This window comes from Colletotrichum siamense (genome assembly GCF_013390195.1).
Source record: "Colletotrichum siamense strain Cg363 chromosome Unknown KSG_Cg363_contig07, whole genome shotgun sequence".
Classification (NCBI taxonomy): Eukaryota; Fungi; Ascomycota; class Sordariomycetes; order Glomerellales; family Glomerellaceae; genus Colletotrichum; species Colletotrichum siamense.
The window spans coordinates 3899296-3922996 of NW_023501020.1; the positions used below are offsets into that span (position 1 = coordinate 3899296).

Sequence of the window (23701 nt, forward strand, 5' to 3'; positions counted from 1 at the left end):
TTTGCAGTCGAAAAGGCCCGCGCGCCATGCTATGACTGGGTATCCTCTAATAAAATGCCGTGAATATTTTTACTCTCTTCTTTGCGTTTCGTCTCCTCCTCGAACCAAAAAAATGAAGTACACAAGTGTCGCGGATATTAAACCAAGGAAATCGAGGTTAAAGAAAAGACGCCATGTGTGGTTTCATGCTTCGAGCTCTCGTGAAATGGTAATCGGACCAATGAAATAGCTCGCTTAGAGCTGGCCGTTGTTGGCGATGCGGTTGGTCGTGCCGGCAGTGTTCTGCTGGACGGTGGCGCCAGAGGCATCGGAGAGGGCGAGGATGCGGTCGGTGACAGCCTTGACGGTGTTCAGGCCCTCGAGACCCATGAGGTAGGCGGCGAGACCAGCAACGTGGGGAGAGGCCATGGAGGTACCAGAGAGGGTGTTGGTGGCAGTGTTGGAGGTGATGCCGACGGACAGAATGTTGACACCGGGGGCGAAGACGTCGACGGACTGGCCAAAGTTGGAGAAGGAGGCTTTGCGGTCGTTGCGGGCGTCAATGGCACCGACGGTGATGGCGTTAGGAGCAGAGGCGGGAGAGGTGTTGCCGGCGTCCTGGTTCTCGTTACCGGCAGCGACGACGGGGACGACACCAGCGTTGTTGAGAGCCTGGATGGCGCGGTTGACGGCCTGGGAAGCGGAGCCACCGAGGGACATGTTCATGACAGCCTTGCCGGTAAGGTTCTTCTTCTGGACGTCGTCGATAACGAACTGCATGCCCTCGAGGACACCAGAGTTGGAGCCAGCACCATCGCCGTCAAGAACCTTGACACCGATCAGGTTAACGTTCTTGGCAACACCGAAGGTGCGGCCTCCAATGGTGCCAGCAACGTGGGAGCCGTGGCCGTTCTCGTCAGTGTCCTATATTACGTCAGTCTCAAGGATCGTAAACGTGCAAGCCGGAGGTACATACGACGCTGTTGATGAAGTTGGCGCCAAAGGTGGCACGGGTCTCGAACTCGGAGTGAGTGGTCATGATACCGGTGTCGACAATGTAGGCGGTGATACCCTCGCCACCTGTCTGGTCAAAGACGTAGCCGGTCTCGCCAGCAGTGGCGTGAGACAGACGGACAAGGCCGGGAGGGGCGTTGGTCTGGGAGACGGTAGCGGACAGCTTGACCTTGGCATCCTGCTCGACGTATGCGACCTCGTCGGCGCTCATGACGGACATGATGAAGGTGTCGTCGGCCTCCATCGTCATGGCACGCCAGCCGTTCATCTTGAAGCTCTTGGTGGAGGTGGACAACTGGCGGCCGTCGAGGGCGCGCTTTCCAATGTTGCGCTTCTTGATGGAGGTGATGAAGGACTGCTGCTTCATGTCGATGGCATCGTCGTCAAAGGTGTTGTTGTAGACGACAATGTACTTGTTGGGGATCAGGTCCAGGGCGTCGAGGTTGGAGATGGGAACACCCATGAAGGAGCCGGATGTGTTGGTAGAGCTGCCTCCGAGGCCGAAGGGGGCGGCGAGGCCGAGAGCGGGCAGCAGAGCCGCGACGAAGGTGGAAACGGCGCGAACCATGTTGGGCGAGATGTGTATGTAAATACGGGTTGCTGATATTTAAGTAAGGAAGGTTTGTACGGGAGAGAGCTAGCTCGTCGTCGTGTTTGGTGTGTTTATGAAGAAGCGAAAATATGAGACCGCTGGTCTATGAGCAAAAAAGTCGACGGCTGGAAAGAGGTCGTCGAGGTGTGCGTGGGAGTGAGTGAGTCGTGGTCGAGCGACGGAAGGAGTGCGATGTTGAGAGAAGATGCAATAAAGGATCCGGATACCAGTCACGACACAAAGCCTTTGTTACGCTCTTGATCTCAAGTCAAAAAAGCCCGAACCGGAGTAAAACAAATATGATAAAAGAATAGGCGAAGAAGTGGACGGTTGTTGTTGGAGAGAGGAGGAGGTATAGCTATCCGGCCGCACGGGAGACGTGGGAGCTGACTGATGGATATACTAAAATGGAGAGAGGATTGGAGGGAAGGAAGATGGAAGCAACAAGAGAGAGAGACGGAGCAAGAAGATAAAAGACGGAAGGCCAAGCACAGCTGGGTCTGGATGGAGGTTGAGAGAAGTAACTTAAGTATAACGACGGGCCACGAGGAAAAGAAGGGGGGACGAAGTGGACGACAGGACTAGGGGACGGGAGCGAGCCGGGGGGGCAAGCGGTACATCAGGTACCTGCATCTGCGGTCTGCGCTGGAGCAGCTGGGCCATGCCTTGCCTTGCCTTGCCCTGTATGGGAATGGGAAGGGGTGGACATGGACTGGGACCTGACCCGGGGTGGGAATCAGAGGACTGGGGCCCTTGGGAGCAGGGGTGGATGAAGTGTGGATGGGGGAGGGCTTGTGCTCGTGCAAGAAGACGGACAGGCCAGGCCAGGGTTAGGAGCAACGAACGATGGACTAAGGTATGGATACAAGAGGCAAGAGGGTGAGTGGGACAAGGGACAGAGGCGATGCAGAGGCAGAGAGACGAAAGAGAGAAAGAGGGGACAGTGCTCTTTGCACAAAGTGAATAAGGCCTTGGACCCATGGACTCCAAGAAGACAAGGAGTGAGAGCCGAGAAAGAGACGAGAAAGACAAGAGAGGGGAGAGACAATGCTGCAACTGGGCTGAGAGCGAAAGAGAACTCAGTCACTCACTCAGACCAAAGCAAGAGGCAGAGAAAGACCAGACCAGACAAGAGATGCAAATGCAGCAGGAGGTACAGAGTACGTACCGGTCTTGCTGTGTCTGCTTGTCATGGCTTGGGCTTGGCTTTGGGTCGACTGCATCCGAGACTTGGCAGGCAGGCTGTTGCATAGATTTCCATAGCAGAAGCAGGAGGCAGAGGGAGGCAGTGGCAGTGACAGCATGCAATCACAGCCGTAGTACCTTAAGGTGGCCATTGAAAACCCTCGGGGAAGGGAACAGACACCAGACCACCAGAGAGCCAAGTACCAAGCGCCTTAGCCAAGTACCCTTCCACGCACGCGCAGTCTCAAAGTGAGATCAACAGAGCAGCAGAGAGTCTTAGCTCCCCTCGGCTGGCCTCGCGGGTCCCTGCACAATTTTCCCTCATTATTTCCTTGTCGTTGTAGCGCCGATTTGTTGCCTCTTGTCTTTACTCGGGAGGGTGTAGTGTCTCTCGGGAGCAGGCCGCTGACACTAGGCTAAAATGTGAGGTGCTGGTGAGGTGCATGTCGAGGTGTGAAGGGGTACCGACATGTCGCCTAGCGCAGATGCTGAGGTCCATTATCCATTAGGTACCTAAGGTAAGGTAGGTAAGGTGGTATGGGTATGAGTGGTTGCTGTACATAGTATTGAAATGGGGGTCCTGCTAATGCTGCTGACGACCCTTCGTCATGAATTATTTTCGGGCTGCGAGCGACTCGGCGTGCGTGCCAGGTCCAGTCGAGTCCAATCCGGCCCAGGGCGCCAAAATCAAAATCAAAATCAACCACCACGAGGAGGTGGCCATTGGCAGGGTGCCAGGGTCGTTGATTGCCGGGGCGCCACACACACTGCACGCTTTTTTAGTGCGTCGTGGTGCTGGGGGACACACACCAACGCAGGCCAACCATCCCTGGCACGCTGTCGGTGACGTGCGGCGAAAAGAATGGGATGGAGGGACTGGTTGGTGTTGACTAGATGGATTTGACGATGAGATCTCGGTGACTGTCCACCCGTGGTCTGGCCCAGTCATCCTTGACAGCTGAGAAATGCAAATAGCGAACCCTTCGAGACGTCTGCAATACTTCGGACCAGCAGCACGCGTTGAGGATGTCTTCAGTTGGGAGGAAACAGAAACAAGCAAGTCTGGGGGAGGAAAAGAGGCGCATCGAGCAGAAACATGCCGTCGCAAACCGCCGTCTCCTGGGCCTGTACCACGCAGGTTGCAGCAAATGAGTGCCGCAGCCACACGCGCGTAAGTCTGAGAGAGAGAGAGAGAGAGAGAGAGACGAAAAAAGGACAGAAGCAAACATGCAGTTTGCAGATGCCGTTGGCCACAGCCGCCGAGAGGGAGCAGAGCAGGAGCAGGAGCAGCGAGACGACGACGCCGTTTCGATGTGCAGCAACGAGACGCCCGTCGCTGTGGATGGGGCCCGTCTGGTTGGTTCCCGCCGCCCGGGTTCGTCAGCGTCGTCGTCTTTTCAGTGGACGCTGGACGCCAGAGTGCGAAATGGAATGTCTCTCTCTGTTTTGGCTGTTTGGGATCCTTCCTTGGGGCATTCTTTTTCCAGAATCCAGCGTTGCTTCCGTCTCAAACCCGGACATGGCCCTACCTAAACCTAGGCTGGGTCTGGACCTGAACCGTTCCTTCCCTCATCGCAGTTTCTTACGGTTGCCTCGCTCCCTCCCACCTTCCTTGAGGCAGGAGCTGGTGACCTGATCTGAGGTGCGGTCCTTCCTGCTGTCGCCGTTGCTCTTACTGTTGCTGCTGCTGTTGCTCCTCCCCTTTTGCCCCTGGAAAAATCTGGCAGGAAGGTCCCTTCCTCGTTACGGACAGTAGCGCCTGCCCTTCTGCAGGGGCAAGTACGTATCTGACGGAGGCTAGTCCCGAGACGGCAAGGCGTCGAGCGTAGCGGTTCCCTTTTTGGGCGCTGCGGCAGCCAAGCGCGCTTGTGAGTGGCCGTGCCAAGTCAAACAAGCCCAACGCCTGGAGACGCTGGTCGTCGATCCTCCCCACTGGGGCCTGTTTCGACCCTGTCATTTCCATAAATCTGTAACGCCCACCTCGCCTCCATTGTGGCTGCTTTCCATTTCGCTGGCGCTCTGCGTGTCCCACCGAGAGTGCACTCAATTAACACGACGACGGAGTTTAACCGTCAGACACTGAATCACTGACTTATGGCTCACTTGGCTTGCTGACTGACTGAGATGCTCACTGCCTGCCACAACTGCACCTGACTCCCAGGAGGCGCGGTGCACCGGAGCTGATGCTGATGCTGACAGCCTGACACTGATGACACTGACTGACTGCGAGACTGTGCAACTGCCAAACCCAGCCTTACGTACACCCATGCCGATGCCTACTGTATGCCTCCCTCAACACCCGACATCGCCAATACTATGCAAGTGCACACCATAAGCGTATTGTCTCTTGGCTCGGCTTGGAGCTTGCGAATCGCATTCGTCGTCGATACCCTCACAAGTCGCAACCTCGCAACATGCCACCTCTTGGCTCGTTTCCGTCAGCATCACCAATATGTCTTGACTCTGCGCTATTCCTCTGGGCTTGCGTCTCCTCCTTCCTTCCCCTCCTGCCTCATGCAAAACCCTCTCCTCTGGGTACTCTGTACTGCGTATAGCAACACATCCCAAGACCACACGTTGTGTCTCAACCGCTTCGCAGCCATCTCGCAGATACGCTTTGCATCTGCAGCCATCACTCGACCCGTCATCCATTCCCCATCCCCATCTCCGCATCCCATTTCTTCTCTCCGATTTCCCCATGCAGTGCACACCTTCGTCGGTCATCAACAACACCTTCCACACCCCCATCTCGGTCCCGTCGTCGACTGGCCCAGACGGACTCCGCCATCCCGGCAACGAAGCTTTTCTTCATTTCATCATGACGGTCCTCTACATATCGCTAAAGCCCATATCCCGTCCAACCCGTAATGACGATGCATGCATGCATGCATACCTGCTCTCGTCCCCCTCGTCGAGCGGTCCCGTGTACTGGACTGGCTGCCGTCTGCCGAATCCCGTCGTCCCCTCTCTTGGCATCCCTGATCTCGCCATGTGTGCCCGCCCATCCCGCCGCGAGGTCCACGAGTTCCTTGCCCGGCACCGAGACGCCATACCCACGGCCTCTCCGCTCCTTCTTGCCCTCACGTCACTCACACCACACTGACCGACTGATCGATCCCGCTGTGTAAGCAACTCTAAAAAAGTGACCTCCCTCGCCCCTCCTCGATTGCTTCCTCCGAGGCACGTCCGGCCCCCTCCCCCCTGGCTCGTGGGCGATGAACCGACTAACGTGCGGCTCGGCGTGCAAGCCAACGGCGCAAGCCACACGCCGTCGCCGCAGCCTGGCCTTCTCGGTGCTTGAGCCGCCTCGCGCAATTTCAAAGGGGAGATATCAAAAAGCAACTCAGTGCAACACCAAGCATCCAATGGCGTTGTCTAGTCTTCACCTCCAGGACTCTGTGTAATATCGCGCCCTCAATGCAAGTCCGCATGGCACTTCATGCAAACTGGACAAGAGAAAAACATCTCATCACCTCGGCCGCTCGTGTTCTCAGGCCCGCATCCGTCCCATAGCGGAACATGCAAACCTCAGCAATACGACCTTCGAGGAGCTTCTTTCGAAACCGTTGAAACCCGTGAACCTCCCTTTCTCGCGTCCGAACCCTGCCCTTCTGTCACCGTCCCCCCCTTCCCCTCCCCTTTCGCACCCTAAACTCCGGGGCGACGCTTGGGGGGTGCAGCAGCAGCAGCAGCCAGGAAGGGGGGTCACGTCAACGTCAAAACAGGTTAAACCACAGACGCTCCGCCCGTCAATCTCCCGCGACAATCCCCAAGCACCCCCTCGTCGGTAGGATCGAAGCGGTCGATGCGGAGAACAGACCATAGCCAAAGGGTAGGAAGCCGACGGCGGTACAGCGGCCGTGGGAAAGAAAAGGACATCAAGAGCCCAAATACCAAGTACCTACTAACCCAGCTCCCCCGGATCCAATAAACCGTAAATGTGCTCCGACTGGGGAGGAGGCCGAAAGCAGTCCCCTGCGCAATAAGCTCTCCAAAACAGCATTCCTGTCAGATTCCTCAAGACATGCGTGTGCGAGTTGTATGTTCTTCAACATGCCAAAAAGGCGGGTTGCATTCGCGGTGGGAATCGATCGTCTCTCGTCGCAAAGGAACCCAGGGACCAAAAAAAGAATTGCGGCAAGGCGACGCTGCTAAGACACCCTTGTGCCATATCCCGTCCCGTAGTTTTGGCGTGCAGGCGACAAGGCAAGGCCCAGACCGTCCTGTCTCTGGCTCCTGTCTCTTGCCTTCCCCAGACCTAGGCACGTAGTCTAACATCTGGGTCAAGCGAACCTGTTCATCGCAGGTATCTGTACCCGGTTTGCAATACATTGATCTCGCGAAAGCTAACGCCACGGAATGAAAAGTGCGTTGGTTGCAGGAGCGAGCGCAAGACCGCAAGATGGAAGAAATGCTATATCTGCGATTGCAATATATCGCACACCGGCATCTCAACGATCCAGCTCCTGAAAGAAAAGAAGGCTGAACCTTCCTCGTTCAGCCCCGGGCTTGTGCAAGGTTCAACCGGGGGTCCCGAACGGCGGACGGCGGCCAGCAAAGGCAGGTAGGCCATTTACTCCGCCGTACCCTATTTTTCGACGTTCATGCGCCGAGGCCGGGACTGAGAGGCTCAGACGTCGTGTTCGTGGCGGTCGCTATATAAATTAAAGCAGTTGTCAGAACAGAATTGCCGGACGTTGGAAAAGGTTCAATTTAACGAGCCGCAAGATGATCGTCGCCGTGGGCGGGGAACTAGCCATTTAACTTTTGCGATACACTACGCGCAGAATCCAGTCGTTCGCACGAATTGGTAAAATACAAAGTTAAAGCTGAGGGGCCGGCGCCGCGGGAGATGATCTTCTGCTTTGCTCCGAAATTACAGCACCGCAATTTGGACGACAGGAAGCTCAATGTGAGTGTGAGCGGGAAAAAAAGAGAGAGTACACACGCACGATCCGCAGAACGGCTTCAACTCTAATTGACTACGTGCGCCGTTGGATTGCGTTATTGTTGATGCTGTTGGCCGTTGCGTGCGAGCGAGCGAGAAATTTAATCTGGGCCGGAGGTTTAACGGAAAACTCTCGTTACCTTAATTGACGGTTGCCGTAATGAAGTGTGTTTCTTTTTGTGGTCCCGAAGTGTTCGCTGTGTCAATCTTGCTGGTGAACGGTGAACTGCTCTGCGGCGGTATCAAGGCATCTCCTACCTATGGTCCCTGGCCCGGTGAAAAACACCACGTACAAACACCGCTGTATCGTTGGAAATTTCCCGCAGGACCAGACTACGAATGCATTCCGTTAAGAAGAGCAACAGGCGGCGCACATGGGCCCTTGCCAATCATCGGAGCTAACGTCGCACGAAGGTGGGAATCGAACGCGCACGTTCCGTTCAATCATTTTTTTTGCTTTGCTCTAATCTCGGGAGCCTCCCCATCTCGGAATGGAGCGATCTCTCTTTCTGGCGAACCGTGGCATGGTTGATGCCAGGTACCTCGAGGTACCTGACCTACCCTACACCTGAATTTGTGCAAACTGCGGTTGTTGCACAAAAACGGTGACATCCCATTCGTCGTCATCCCTTAAAAGCCAAACCACAGCAGACGGCAGCGGGGATTTTTAGTTCGGCCGCTGCAGCGATGTTCGGCGGCTGTTTTGAGACATGGACGCGGCACTCTCGGGATGCGGGAGGACGAACCGCAGACGTCCCGAAGGACGGGCTTGATATGCTTTTTTGGCTTCTTTTTTTAATAGGTGCTTACGACGGCGTGCTTCATAATACTCTTTCTATCGTGAGAATGAATCGCCGAGTGCGCCGTTTGAGGAATGCTATACTGGCAGACCTATTCGGGTAAGGGGGGCCCATGACTTGTTAACTGGCGATGTTTGATGCAAGACGTAGAGTCGCCACGTGAAGTAAGCTCATTGTCGTCGTCGTCCACGACGCAATCCGCACTATCGCTACCGGAATTCAATCTCCTGGGAAGATCCACCGGCTCCGTTGAAGAGGCCTCGCGGAGGCGCGGCGGAGGAGGAGGCAGACAGGGCCGGAGATATCGCGGGTGGGCTGACGAAGACGAAATCTCCGGCAATAGAGATGCCAATGAGAATCTCTGCAATTATTGCACCCAATATCAGCCTCTGGCTAGTTATTCGTCCGGCTGGGCTGTCAAAAGCCGGACAAGCAACGACCATGCAGTGGAGCAAGGCTTGGTTCATCTTCTTTTTCATGGAAGACGACCGAGCCTCCAGAATCCAGGCGTCGAGGGGCGCGGAATTTCCAGCGGTGAGGAGCGCTATGAAGGGGATAGATTAATAGCGACCAAGATTTATGCCATGGGCCCCGTTCAAAGTCGAGCAAGGCGGTTGCTGGTTTTCCACTGGGTTGCCCCTCTCGTCCACCTTTCAGCGCGGCTGAAGGGGGACGACGTTCCCCACTGAAGTACAAGGCCCATGGTGAAGCAGCACAGCAGCGACGCCAGACTGAAAAAAGACCAGACGACAGTTGGACAGGTTCCTCGTGCTGCTGGCCCAGGGGGTTGAGTGACCGGGGGAGGGGGACTCGACGAGGGAGAAGGAAGAGAAGAAAGAGGCGCCAGCACCCAATCGGCTACGGTGAAACAGGCGTGGCGCGGCGGGTCTGGCTGCAGGTGATTGGCTGTGACGGATTGGACATGACAACGGATGAAACATCGACGGGCCTGACAAGTCGTGCAGGCCGCGAGACAGGGCTAGACATAGGCAGGGGGTCATTCATCGTTGTGCTTTATTGCCCATTGATGCAGCAGCAGGTGAGTGAGTGCATTGGACATTGGGAGGCGCCGGTTCCCTGGCGGAGCAGCGAACGGTTCGAGGTGACGACGCCAGTCTCAGAGAGCCGCCCACGCCATCCCATCTGCGCCGCTGGGTTGTGTATTGTTTGCGGTTATGTGTGATATCCCAGATTAGGCATGGCTGGCAGTTGCGATACAGGCATTGGGCGTGTTTGTGTGACTCGGATTCTGGTACACGCCAATATTGACTGACACACTGGAAACCGTACGGACAGTCCACCGATACTCCGTACAGAAACTGGGACGATGAACTACAATTTACGGAGGATACGGAGGATACGGAGGACCTGACTAACCGACATTCGACGAACCATTCATTGGCCCCGGTGGTTATAGACGACCAGCCATAACGTATCGTCAGTCCACCGCTGCGCTGGAGAGATGAAGGAGGGGCACCGTCACCCCCGTCCACGATGCGACGCTGCACGCATGCAAACGTCGCCGCGCCCTCGCTTACAAGCAATAAATCATTTTGCTGTAAAGAGCACATCGGCTACGAACGTACGCAATATCCCAAATGCCCAGCGTTCGTACCGCCGCAATGCCAATACATCGTAATCCAGGGGACCCGAAATAAAGGGCAATCTAATCTGTAGAAATCTTGCGTTTCTCGTGTAATACTCCACGGTCTGGAACCTAGGACCTACACGAGGATATGCGGCTGTCTCGCGCCTTGGCTTGCAGCCTCGGAACTGTATTCTTCCACAACTAGTCCCGTGGCTCCAATCTGATCGGCGCCCGGCACGATCTCGCGCATTCCTGTTGCAAAGGATAGATTGGCTTCCATTCCCAGTCCGGCCCGGGGGTAGGCTCTTCTCAACGGCCCGCCGATTCGGTCTCTCCATCTCCGGAGCTTTAACATCAAACCCGGCTTCTCTTCAACCCGTCCCCTCACCGTCACCGACGACCGTTGAGTGCGAAGTAAATCCCACGAGTAGGAGACCACCGTTTGACGGTTCGAAATCTGGACGTCCGTCACAACGATCCGAACTCTTTCGTGGTAAGAGACCGTACCTGTCACAGATAGGGTGAACCCACGCAGCCGTGACCATTCCGCGGCGCGAGTGCCAGCGCTCGTCTCTATCCGCAACGCAAGCAACGAAGATAGCGCCGCCGCCGCCGCCGTCGTCGTGGCCGTCGTCAGACACCTGCCAAATCCTCGATTTCAGACGAGTTTCTCTTCCCGGCTCGAACATTGAAGCAACCTGCGTTCGTCATCCATCTCCAACACGAACGAACTCCTGTATGTTTTGGAACGCCCCCCCGCTTGCCTGCCGTTAGCAGTGTATAGAAAAAGGGAAAAAAAGCCCACGCGTCTTCGAACATTGCCAAGACCTCTTCTTCCCGGGAAAAATGCTTGTTTTTTTCTCGAAAGGTGAAGGCTTGAACCGCGCGAATCCCTCGACGACCGCGTCGCCCACTTTTCGGTAACCGTTGGTAGGTCTTGGCGGCATTTCTGAATCACGAGGAATTGCGCGTCTGCGCACCGCGCTTGTGTGAGTGGTGAAGAGCAGTAAGCCCCCTAGCAGCATCAACCACACACAGCTCGGAAGTTCCGACGTTTGACGCCGCAAAAGGTGAGCTGTGTTGGGCCGAAGAAACTCCCCCTTGGTGCAACCCCCCACAATCATCCCCCCTCCCGGTTGAGCTTGTTCCAAAATACTGGAGCCAAAAAGTTGGAGTAGGTAGCCAACAACCGTACCTCGCACCTTGCTTGATGTCTTTTGCTGGCGTCGCCCGCATACCGAACAAGCATATGTTTTGGCAGTGGTGAATCTTTCGTCGATCATGTTTTGTGGTCTGATTTGCGCCTGGGTGCGTGGTCTCGAGGTTTCGGAGCGGAGGGTCGTCTGGTTAAAGAGTGGGAAAGTCGTATCCTCTGCCGACGTGTAACCTTGTTTGGTCCATCATCTTGTCCATGAATATGTCACAGCAGTCTTCGGTGACAAATCGCGGGAGCGGACGAAGAGTGCGGCGCCGATCGGAGGAAGAACAGACGCAGAGCAAAGAACGAGCTTCCCAGTCCCTCCGTTGATCCTTGGAGCTCCTCTCCCCTCGGCCAACGCCGTGCGTCGACGGGCCCCGGTTATGTCTTGGTCTGCGATGGGTTATATCAGAGCTATTCTAAGGTATCCGCGTGCGACGCCAGCGCCAAAACCAACCCCAGGCCCGCCGCCCGCCTTGTCGGATGGCAGGATCCGAGGCGCCGATCCCTCGAGTTCGCTTTGATATCATATCGGATTGTTGGGGTTGGTGGTATTATACGCTGGTGATTGGCGATGGCGCGTCCGGTGTTGTGACTTGTTGCTGTTTCAATATTTGAAAAGGCATTCTGAGGCTCGCTTGTTGTTTGCTTAGCATTGCTTAGAGGTTACATATAGTCTCGCTTGCCCATTGTGCCAAGATGATCTTCGTCGAGATTTGTTTTTGATGTGTGTTGGCTGGATGGATCTTGTCATTGCTGATCTGGTGAAGAACGAGATGTGCGTTGCCCATGTGTGACGTCTCGGCGCCTTGGTGATCCTGCCTTGGCTTGCGGGATGACCAATGTGAGATGATTTGAAATGTTTGGTTTTGGCGTCGATGGCACCTCTGGGCGGCGGGATCAAGTTTCCGAGCTCGGTAGTATTCTGCTTGTGGTGATTCGCGAGGACATAGCCATAGTCCTGTGCCGTGGATTGCTTGATGTTTAGCACTAGTGAGGCGTCTCGTCTTCCTCTCTGTTGTGTTATACTATGAACAGAGGTTTCAAGGCCCTTTCTGCGCGAGCAACTGCCTCAGAGAGATGTGCGGCTTGGAAGTACGGTCCGAAGATAGTGAGGGCACGTTGTCCTCGTTCAGACATCACTTCTACCAGCAGGTGATGTTTGTGCCTAAGCATCACCAAGAACGGGCTCGACGATGTGACTAAATGAGTACAAGGAAACCGCGTGCACAATCTGGTTCTTCCCATTTGACGTTGGCCAAATGGTGACGCTAGACTCAGCCCGTTATCGTCGAAAGGACTGCACTTCCTTATCTGTGTTGCTAGGGCATTATGGTCTTGTGCACATCTCCCAAGACATGCGTTGAGAACCTTTTGCTAACGTGGACTACACAGGCTTCTTCTATGTCTTGGTGTTGTGCATCGTCTGTCAGCCGTTCGAGACCCCGTTGGCGTATTGCTTGACGAGAACACGACCTCTGGGACCCTTGGCCCAAAGATCCAGCCCGGCAACCGTCTCGATGAGGTCCTTGATGAGGCAAACAAACTTCTCGACCTCCTATTACTCTGTCCCCCACATGGTCATGAGGAAGGCTCCTTCAAAGTCGACAACACAAAGAAGACATGATGTAATGGGACCGGCGTGAAAGTGCTTGATCACCTGCATGAGATCATGCCAGTGGTATTGAGCACTGGCAAGGCCTCAAGATCCCCAGAAAGTGCCTGCCCCATAGACACTGCTGTTGCAAGCTGGATCGAAGAGGCGATATTACTGTCGAAGTTCAGCGGGCAAACCATCCGAGAAGAAGGTGATGGAGAAAGTACTGTGGAAGTAGGTTTGGTCTTTGCGAAAGCCGACTTGAGGCAACTGCGCCAGCGCAAAACAAACACAATCATCCTTCATCATCTGCCCCGACCTTACGTTGCTTCACACTACGTTGCGTTGCTTATCTAGTTGTATCTAGCTTGAATCCTCTTGATCTTATCCGACCGGACGTCTGTCTTTCTTCCTCTCTCACACACCCACGCACAAACTCGCACTCTCTCCTCCTCACCCTTCCCTCTATCCGCACCAGACATCGACAGACAAGAGTAGATACGATAGCAGTGAAGAGTTTGGATGTGATTGGGAGCCTCGTTCTTCGGCACCGATGCTTCGAATGATTGGGTCATGAGGGGGCCTAATACAATACCTTGACGTGTGAAGTGGTAGGTGAGAACGATGCTGACGAGGGCTAGCAGCTCTATGCAACATGTCTTTGCAACGTCTTCATTGAACACCCAGTTGCTATATCAGGAGTAGTCTTTGAGGGTACTGGCTATGCTAAACCCGACTTTCGGATACCATCATCTTGTTCCCAACATAAGTTAGTGGCCATAGATCTTGCAAAGCTTTAAATTAGGTTGATGAGGGCACACGCTCAACGACAGTTTACATGTGTTCCTGACCTCAACGAAAAGCATGACAGGCTTGGGATCAGGGATTCAAAGCATACTACATCTGACTTGCTTACGGCAATAATACGTCCCATGGAATGACGTTCCTTTTCTCGATCTCATGACCTCGTGATCACGTCTAGACTCTGCGCCCAACGGGTACAGTCTTTTTGCTCTCAAATTAAGCCTGTCAACACGCAGTTGGGGCTCAGGTAACCGAGCAGTCCCTCGAATGATGACCGGAACTGTTCAAAGCTGACCGTCAGTAGCACAGGGAACTTGATACTGATAGGTCTCATCCAGGCGCATTAACATGTTCGTAGCTTGACGCGATATCACCATGCCTATAGAAGGCGTGTCTGCGTTGAGATATGGACGTCTAAGATTTACAACATGACGGCTCTGACTGAAGTCGCAGTATCCCAACCGACGCAGGGAAGAGAGTATGTCACTTGGTTACATCACATCATTCAATTGTGGAAAGGCAGCTGGAAAGGGAGCTGGAAAGGCAGCATATCTCCCCCCTTCTAAGAGATGCGCCATACATCATGTAACGAACGAATAGCTTCACATGTGTCAAGTGAGTGGCCCAGGTATAAGACTCACTTCCTTAAGTTCTGGACGAGGCTAATGTGGATGCGCTTCTGCGGACATGCCGACGTCGTCAGCCGCACCCAAGGCAGCATGCTGTCGCAAGTCAAGCTTGGGATCACCATTTCGGTCGCTTCCAGAGTCATGAGTTCCTTGACGTCGCGGGTTACTGTTCAAACGAGGCTCTTGCTTTTTCAGCTGAGTGGGACAATCCCATGATGACCTTCCAGACCGGTCCAAATGCTATTGACCGGGGCAGGTTCCAGAGTCCTGGGACCCGATAACGAAGGTGCGCGCGCGCTGTCCGACTCAGTTGGAAACAAGCGCCTGGTTGTCGATCAATCAAGCGAGGAAATGCAAGCTGGCGTGATTCACGATATTCGACTCAGTAAAGCGTGAACTCTGCGCTTGGCAATGCGCCAGACAGTTCTTAACTCCGACAGCTTGGCCGTTACTGCCAAGTCAACCCGAGCAGTATCGGCGCCGAGAATGCGTTGATAAAGAGGGTTGCCCGCCCTCCCCGTGGCTCTCCAAGGAATTGGCATCCGTTGCCGAGACGTTGGCATTCCAGTGAGGCATTCTCAGTGGCGCTAGCTCTGGACGAATCGAGATGTCGTCCACCGGCCTCGGTGAGTTTGATGAATCATGTCAAATTTGAGCAAAATAACATTTCTGCAGTCGCTTCCGCCCGCTCGCGGAATGCCTTCGCCGGAGGGACGGCGTCGTCGGGCCAGCACGTTGCCCGGTGCTCTTGCCTGGCATATGGCAACGCTGTCATGACATTGGGTCAGAGTTTGAACTCTCGCGACACGTTACAGCTGACTAAAGCAGGGCGCGTGATCGGTTCCCCCGTGGGCAAAGGTTGACAGCAGCAGCTGCCATGCCTGCCGTAGAACAAGTTGAAACGTGGGCGTGGAAGGTTGGCAAAGGTTATTTTGGCAACTCAATTGAGGTGTGTTTCGTCATTTTTGGTTGGCGAAGGAAGAGTTGTCATCCCTTTGTCATTCGCTCCGAACTCTGCTGGGGCTGAGGTAGGGCAGGCAGGGCTGGTTGTTTGTCGATCAGCCGTTGTCCTGTGCCATGCTGAAGAAGAAGCATGTAGCATGTTGATGGCATTCCAGGTTGGTTGTTGGTATTCTGCCGGAAATTTTCCGGGAATTCGCAAGGTTGGACCAACATGTGCGAGTCCTCATTGGCGGCCGGGTGCGGGAGACAATGGACCCTTTCGGAAGAAAATTCGGGATAGGGGAGAAAGAAAAATAGGGGAGTGACGTGATGGAGTAAAAGTTGGTCGGATTCATGCATCGAGCAGAAAAGGTGGGATGACTTGCGGCTTAAACTCATGCGTTTGTGTTGTTGGTTGTTGCCTCTTCGGAACTCCCGCAGATTGGCGTCGTTCGGCTCGCTACGGTCGGCAGACTGCGGATGAGGTAAGCAGACAATGACGCTGCCAACACTGTGAAATGGGGGTCGATAAGGCTATCGGTATCAGAGATAAGGAGCGCAGTGGGCAAGGTACGTACCTCTGAAGGATAAGGCAGGTGGAGTCCCGCCAAGAGTGGCGCCGTAGGCGGCGAATGAGCGGCGGTGTTGACCGGTGGTGGCCAGTGGTGGTTGCGCATGCTGGGACCATCGCTGGACGCATCGACTTGGAACTGGCCCGTGTCGAGGGTCCGGGCCGTCATCAGTGAGTGGCTGAAATGGACGCCCACCTCAGTACTGCGCAAGATACTGAATGAGGTGAGGTACTTAAGGTACCTTACCTCATGAGCAAGTCCCCGGCGGCCCTCACTAACACGACACACTGAGTGTGGCCACTACAGCAGGCTAAGGCAGCGCTGCAACGGCCAACCACGCACGGCTCGGGCAGGACGGCGCGGACGGACTGATTATGTTTACGCTGACTCTGACTCTCGGAGCTCGTCGCGGAAGACGGCTGTGCACGTCTCATCGGGCCAGCTTGTTGATGATGGTTTAGTGGTGGTGGTGCTGTTGATGCCCAGTGTTATTGTTGTTCCCATCCTCCGTGATGGATGTTAGTGGTTGGCAGGTTGGTGAAGCCTGAGGTACCTGACTGCCGGGCGCATGTTGATTTTCCACTTCAGTTGGAAGGCAGGAGGTATGGTGGTAATGGTACTGTTCTTGCCGTTGGTTGCACCTGCCTGCCGTGACCTGCATCGCTATTGCCTTGTCATTACTGCTGCAGTTGCCCCCAGTGGCTCTTGCTCTATTCCGAGTGTTGCTCTTGCCTTCCATCCATCAAAAGGGTCCGCGATTTGGGCCCGCCTGCCTGACCAAAAAGTAACCTTCTTTCCAGGTTTGCGTGGTGTTTCTGTCTTTCCCCTCATGTGCCTTGCCTTCCCCAAAGGTACCTGACAAGGCACTTACCTTACCTTACTGCACCAACATCTCACCTTCCAACCGCAACCCTCCACGCAGCCCCCGAAAATAAGTTACCGACTGCCGTTCCGTCTGTCTCCTCTTCGGCTCCGTCATATCTCTCCTGCTTGACTCCATTTTACCGGTTTACCTTTTCCTTTTGTTTCTTTTTTTTTTCTTTTTCTTTTTTCTGCATCGTCTGCTTCTTCTTTTTCACTTCTCTTCATTGTCGACTGTTGGTTACCCCCCTCTTCTCGGTCGACTCTTGCCTCTTCCCGGCTTTCATCTCGTCACCGAAATCAAAACCAGACCATACCGTCATCATCAAATCTCCGTCCTCCCGTTCTGGACGCAACCCTGGCCGGTGTTATCTTACCTTATCCCTTGGTACCACCTTCACCACCCACTCTCTGCGACTGCAACTGCGACTACGGGAACCCCAACTCGACCACGCCACCCCCCGTCGACTGACCGCCTGCCTGCCTCGTCCTCGCGTCGCATTGCCTACCGGTGCAGTGCAGCCAGCGACCGTCGACCCTCCACTCCTCACCCAATCTTCCTGCCGCACCGCAACACGCCGCTCCCGCACCCGCGCCCGCCGCACCGCCGCCCTGTGCCTCGCTGCGTTGCCCTGCGTGCTTGCGACCCTGCGACCTGCTTGCTTCACCTAAAGCAACCAAGTCAGCCTTTTTGCGCTCCCGCCCGCCCAAACACTTTGTCAAGTGTCCGGCGCCCGTTTCATCCATACACGACACGCCAGCATTGAGTCTCGGTGTCTTTTGGTCTCTCTGCTTGGGTCTGCTCTATTCAATCGTCTCTTCACTCAAAGACCCCCTGCGGCTGCATCTGCGACTGCGCCTGAACTGAACCGTTCACCTTCTGGGAATCTCTCGGTCCGCAACTGTCAACAGCAGTCTGCAGTCTGTCACTGTGTTTTTTTTTCCCGACTGCCGCCATTCGCTCGGCCATCCATCGATCGACACCACCCATTCTTAACTGCGTCCTCTCGCCAACTCCTCCCTTTCACGGCCCCATTGGACCATTTTCTGCCGCTGCGCACGCGACCGACCGCGTAAAGTGGCTTGGTCAAGCGAAGCGACCCCAGCGCAGCGCTACCGCCACGACTAGACTGGACTGGACCACTCCCTCCCAGTCCCAGACTCTCAGCGAACTGACTGGATCGCTGGGCCGCTACCTACACCTGGACCTGGCCCTGCCCTGACGAATACGGCGGCCTGCCTACCAAAACAGCTGCTCAGCATTGTTGACCCCCCCGGTCTTGGTATCAAGGGTCTCTGAATTATTGGGACTTCATTTCCCCCACCATCGTCAAAGCAGCCCAGGCCAATCTCCCTTCACCTTCCAGTTTTACCTCCCGCCTGACAACCAATTCCCGCCAACCCCGACGACATTCGACGCCTTTCGATTCCAACCTGCCATGACCCTGGAATCGCCGACTTCACCACGAAAAACTTAGCTTTTCGATCTCACTTCAACCATCCAGGCGACCATGTCCGTTTGCGTCGAGCAGTCCATGCACACAAACGACGACGACCACCCCGACGTCACGAATAACGTCTCCCGAGACCGAGACCCCTCCGGTATCGATAGGCGACCGTCGCGAGACGACTACAATGGTAACGCCAACGCTACAGAAGAGTTAACCTCGATCATGACTGCCTCAATCATCACAACAATCCTCAACACCGCTTCCAACCCCGTATCTCCCGGACCCTCCAGTCCTCCTCTCGAACAGGCCAAGAGCAATGACTTCGTGCCCCCGACCCGCCCCAGCAGCACTCCCTTCCTCCACCCCGATCAACGAAATTCGGATTGCTGCTGTCCGATGGCTGAGGACACCGAGGCCTACGGAGGCCCGGGTATCACCACCCATCCCTACTCCCTCGAGACCCCGGAGGCCTCGCCCTCACTGAACCTGAACGATCTTCCCGCCGAGATTCACGAGTGCATCCTTGATCATTTATTCGGATACCGCGTATCCACAACGTCAAAGAGTTCGGTGGGCATGCCGAGCGTGACCAAGAGCTGGGGAACCGCGCTGCGACACTCTCGGCGCAGGGAGTTGTCAGAATTGGCCCTCGTGAGCCCCGTATGGAGAATCCTGATTCAAGAGCGCTTGTATCGCCATATCAAGATCAAGGCGACGGTGGAATCCCTCGAGATGGCCATGATTTACTTCAGCGAGCACGACCACCTTCGTCGCTACGTGAAACACATTGAGATTTGGTTCCCGGTGTTCCAGCCCAAGTACGGACCGCTGGCGCTAAGCACTACCCTCGCCCTCCCAACGGTCACCATGGACGGATTGACGAATGCGACCTACACACTCCCCGCCAACAACTGCAGCCTCGAGGAAGCCTTCTCTTTCGTCTCCCAGGCTCTGCCTGACGTTTGCGTAATGACGATTGAGGGTGGTGAGAGAAAGAAGGCGCCGAAGGTGCAGCATAGCTGGCATAGGCGGCCGGCTGGCTGGCATCTTCCCACCCTCGAATCGGTGCGCACCTTGGTGACCAAGGGCCAGTGGAATCTCATGCGCAGCGACTCCGATTTCGCAGCCATTTTGGGTTCCCTCCCTAATCTGAACGAGTGGCACGGCTCCTACAGCAAGCCCAAGTCCAAGAGCTACCTAAGCATGGCCAGCATTCTTCCCAAGCTGCCGACAAATTTGACGTACCTCAACTTGTGCCTGGAGAGCGACTACAGACGGGAATTGACGTGCCCTCCATTCTACATGAAGGTCTCCAACCAAGTACACTTCTGTACTCGGCTGGCGGATGCGACGCCGGCGCTTGAGCACCTGGCATACACTGGTCGTGTGTGCAAGGCCTTTTTCAACATGGCAGCCATCAGATCCGACCCGAGAACAACCCGGCTCAAGACGATTGACCTGACAGTCAAAAACTGCTGCCGGCCGGTGCCACAGTTCCACGACTCGGGAAGTGGAATTCAAGATATGAACTTTATCCACGCGTTTGAGATGCTTGTCCTTGCAGGCATCCACTCCATGTCAACTCTGAAGGCACTCGACTACCTGCGGATTCGGTTTGTGGACTTGGGTATGTATTACCTCCAACACCATGCACTGGCTTTGTACTGACGACTTCTTAGATTCTCCTGTTCCACCACTGAACCCGTACTTTGTCCTCCGCGACGGCTGGTGCTCAGGCGTATGGAGCGACAATATTCTAGCAGAGTTGAACCGAGTGCGACCAAACGCGAAGTTTGAGCAGTTGAGCGAATCCTTTGGCGAAGTCGGGTTTAACAAGGACGGCCGCATGATCATCAGCCCTGATTACCCGCGCTCGAGAGTCCTCTCACTGAAGCTGGCCAACTATGCCCTGCTGGCTGGTAGCGTCGCCGCATTGCCATAGAAAGCCACACATCTGCGCATGAACGAAAAAGCAAGCAAGGTGTGAAAGACATCATACGCTTCCTTTCTGCTTTTCTTTATATCACGACAACAATGAACTTGCACAGCAACAAGGGGTACCGGAAGGGGCGTTAATTCGAGGTCTCTGCGCCATAGAAGCATCATACCCCTAATTTGATTTGGGAAAACCTGGGTCCATGACTTTTCTTATCTCGACGGAGTTGGGGGCATGACACATGGAACGATGGGTTAATATGGAGTCTGGACGGAAGGGGGGCAAGAATCAGCAAGTTCGTTTTGAGGCATCTTTGTCTTTTGGCTCTGCATCTGGAGGAAACTATTCCTCCTTCACTTGTCCACCGGTCGTATATGGTCAACAAAAATGGTTTCTCTTTCTGCTATTGCGTTCCCTGGTCCGTCTGTGCATGATGTAGTGGCGGCTGTTCCCACGAGCAAGTGGGCCAGTATGCGTGAACTGCTTTCATCATGAGTGATAAGTATCTTTGCAACCTTAAACTGATTTTGTGTATGCTTCAGCGAGAGTCCGTGGCGGGTCGACGGTCCGCGTTTTATAGATGGCTTGGTGGTGTGTCCCTCGAGGTCTCGCTTCCGAGGAAGACGCGGACCAAGATATTACATCCCTCAGAGTCGACGAATCCACGCTAGAATTTTCGTGGACTCATCGCAGAGTGGCAGTAGCTCTTCCAGAGTCTCAAATACGGCGAGGGCTGGGCTCTAGGTCAGCACAGGGTGTAACATGCCCACTGCCGAAGAGACAATAATGCAACCACCGATGCAGTCATGCGGCTCAGCGGTTCAGCCCGTGTCCAGGCTGCACGGTAAACTTGTCGTTCGAATGTTCGTGATGACGTTGCGCTGAGAAAAGGTGAGATGGTTGGGAGCAGATCCCGCTTACCCTCAAGTACATGCACGACATGACGCAATTTGAATCACCACAGTCGCATCAAAGGATCTCACTAAACGAGAGACGAGGGGATTTAAATTGTAAATGTAACACCGTATTGAATAGTTCATCTGCATGTCAGCCTGCTGCCTTGCCTATTGGTGTTCTCAGGGGAACGGAAGATCCTTTCTTACGAAGGCCTGGAAGTGGCAGACTGCGGTACTTAAAAGACACTGCACCCAATCTTTGATTCGAGAAATGTTTTGAATTTCTTAGTATCTATATTGACGACTTACGAGGCGCGAAAAGCTTTGAAGCCAGTCGACGGAAACACCTCAAAATGCGCACCTCAACATTCATCACCACCGCCGCGGCCCTCTTGAGTGGCGTGGCCCAGGGATATCTCCAGACAATCGGACTCCCGCAGACAATCAAGCCCGGCGACGTGTGGGAAGCGCCGGTCACGACGGCCATCATGCAGCCCAGGCAGGACCTCATGATCTGGGGCATCGGCGATACGTCTTCCGTCTACGCGGGAAGCATTAGTCGCGAATTCCACCGAACCAATCTGCGTCGTATGTAACTCTCATGCCGTAGTTATTGTTCTTGCCGAGCATGGAGATGGTTCATCAAATGCGCGTGCTGACCTTTGCCGATGTAGAGGAACTTTCCGGCGGGTACAATGACACGATCCCAAACATCTCGATCCCGGAGTCCCTGAACCTCGCACCTGGAGAGTACGGCATCCAGGCTGTGATCTTGGAGTGGGCCGGAGCTGCGAACTATCCGTCGCTGGAGACTTGGTTCTGGAATGTGACGATTGGAGACGTGACGAGCGAGGAACGGGTGTGGCAGAGCGCTCATGGGGTGAATTCGAAGCAGTGTAATCTTGTGTAGAACCGAAAGACACCTCAGTTACATAAATTGATAGCTAAGTATCGTTTTTCCGCTCAAGGTAGTCAACAAAAAGCCAGGGGTATTTATCATATAGTTCTTGTTGCCGTCGCAGCAGCTCGCGCCGCCGCTTGCACAACTGCTCGTAAAGGTCGTCAACAACGTAATTGACGCCCTTACAGGAGCAAAGCTTGAGCTCCTTGAACATGTCGGATGACCAGGGATAATGTGTCGTTGATAGGCCTTGGCACGAATAGGACTGAAAAATGCTCAGGTGGGCATATGGGTTTTGGTTTTTGACCCAGAGGCCGAAGCGGAAGTTGGGGTTGGCATTGGCGTTGAAGCATCCTTCCCTGTCGCACCACAACACATTTCTCGATAAGCTCGTGTCAATTTCGTACGAATCCGGGTCCATCAAGCGCACTTTGAGGACTCGACTGTAGTCGTTCTCAACCTGGGCGTTACTCCATAGTAAACGACGCCTTTCAACGAACGTCTCTTTCCCTCCTTCCTCTGTTGAAAATGAATACTCGGAGTGGCAGCTCCTGCACGTGAAGTCTTTACGATACTGTTTGAGAGCTTGAGTTCGAACTTTCGTCCAGGTAACATGAGGACAGAGGAGCTGGTCGTAGCTGTGTTGTCCAGGGGATTCGCCGTCGACAGCTGAAAGAGGAACCGTCCAGCTTGGTTCAACCTCGCGCTTGAGTCTCTCATTCGTGGACTGCTCCACAAGAAACACAACCTTTGGAGGCTTTGCTCCGTGAACTCCATCGAAGCATTGTTTGCACTCGACAAAGACAAAGCCGTCGGGCTTGGGATTGTGTCTGGCCTCGACCCAGTGGCTGACATGGCCCCATGTGAAAGAAACATGAGAGCACAGCCGCACGCGTCCTTCCCAGAGGATACAGCGCCTCCACTTCCGCCTGTGAAGCTTGAAGAGCTGCTCCCTGGAGAACCACAGCCTTTGGTGATCCTCTCCGCAGCCAGAGCACCTCAGGTTCTCCTCGAAGCGAGCCAGGTGGAGCTCTAATTCCGTTCTGTCTGGGATACGCTGCAGACATGGTTGGCAGAGATTCGCATGGCTCGCTTGGAAGAGGAAGTGCGGTGCTCTGGTCGCAGACATGAGCACCAAACGTAGCAGCTTAAATTGCACTTCCTGCTGGCAGGTACAACCCTCGTGTCCTGAAAAGTGGAAGCGGTACGGTGGCCTGTCGCTTCTGAACTTCGAGAAGCGCTTCTCTCCAAAGAGTCTGAAGAACAAATGGGATACGTGTCGGATAAAATATAGGTCGGCTTCTCGCATTTGATACATGATATCGGCGATGACTTCCTCGGGAAGAGCACAGAGGCGGCTCTGTACCCTATTTTGGTGCTCCCGATCGAGCACCGCCGTCATGAGGCTCGACTCCTTCGTGCTGGTAGTAGTCATTTGTGCGGCGGATATGGCGAGAATGAATGTTCAGCGTAAATTGATTGGAGAGCGTCTGGTTCATGCTTTATTAGTTGAGGCGTTGTTCTCAATGACTCAAACCGGTGACTCCGATGGCGTCCGAGGACGAAGAGGTTGTCCATTTTCCGCAGACGCTATGGACAGCGTCGAGAAGCTTTTCTCAGCCTACAAAATTTCCAAAACCTTCCTCCTTGCTCTTCTAGACTTGGTTTCGTCGCTGTTGTTCACTCGAACGACGTGTGCCTTCAGCTCTGATAAAAAAGAAATCAAACCTGCAGTCACTTGGCGAGGCGATAAGAAGCAACCAGTTGCCAGGACTTCTGGCTGTCCCAACCAGGTCGTTAGTAGGGCT

General features: G+C 54.6%; 4 protein-coding genes across 4 annotated transcripts; 2 read left to right on the forward strand and 2 right to left on the reverse strand.

Moving 5' to 3' along the window:
- Positions 1-234: 234 nt before the first annotated feature.
- On the reverse strand, positions 235-1561 carry alp1-0 (Alkaline protease 1; the record flags this gene model as incomplete). The annotated part of the gene is made up of 2 exons (XM_036643198.1): positions 235-903; positions 956-1561. The coding sequence occupies 2 exons, from the start codon at positions 1559-1561 to the stop codon at positions 235-237; spliced, it is 1275 nt and encodes a 424-aa protein (XP_036491992.1).
- An 8935-nt stretch (positions 1562-10496) lies between these two features.
- Positions 10497-10795, reverse strand: CGCS363_v011350 (uncharacterized protein; the record flags this gene model as incomplete). The annotated part of the gene is made up of 2 exons (XM_036643199.1): positions 10497-10563; positions 10614-10795. 2 exons carry the CDS (start codon positions 10793-10795, stop codon positions 10497-10499), a joined length of 249 nt encoding a protein of 82 aa, XP_036491360.1.
- A 7425-nt stretch (positions 10796-18220) lies between these two features.
- Positions 18221-20102, forward strand: CGCS363_v011351 (uncharacterized protein; the record flags this gene model as incomplete). The annotated part of the gene is made up of 2 exons (XM_036643200.1): positions 18221-19787; positions 19840-20102. 2 exons carry the CDS (start codon positions 18221-18223, stop codon positions 20100-20102), a joined length of 1830 nt encoding a protein of 609 aa, XP_036491361.1.
- Positions 20103-21345: 1243 nt separating this feature from the next.
- CGCS363_v011352 (uncharacterized protein) lies at positions 21346-21902 on the forward strand (the record flags this gene model as incomplete). Its single annotated transcript, XM_036643201.1, has 2 exons — positions 21346-21580; positions 21667-21902. 2 exons carry the CDS (start codon positions 21346-21348, stop codon positions 21900-21902), a joined length of 471 nt encoding a protein of 156 aa, XP_036491362.1.
- Positions 21903-23701: the final 1799 nt, after the last annotated feature.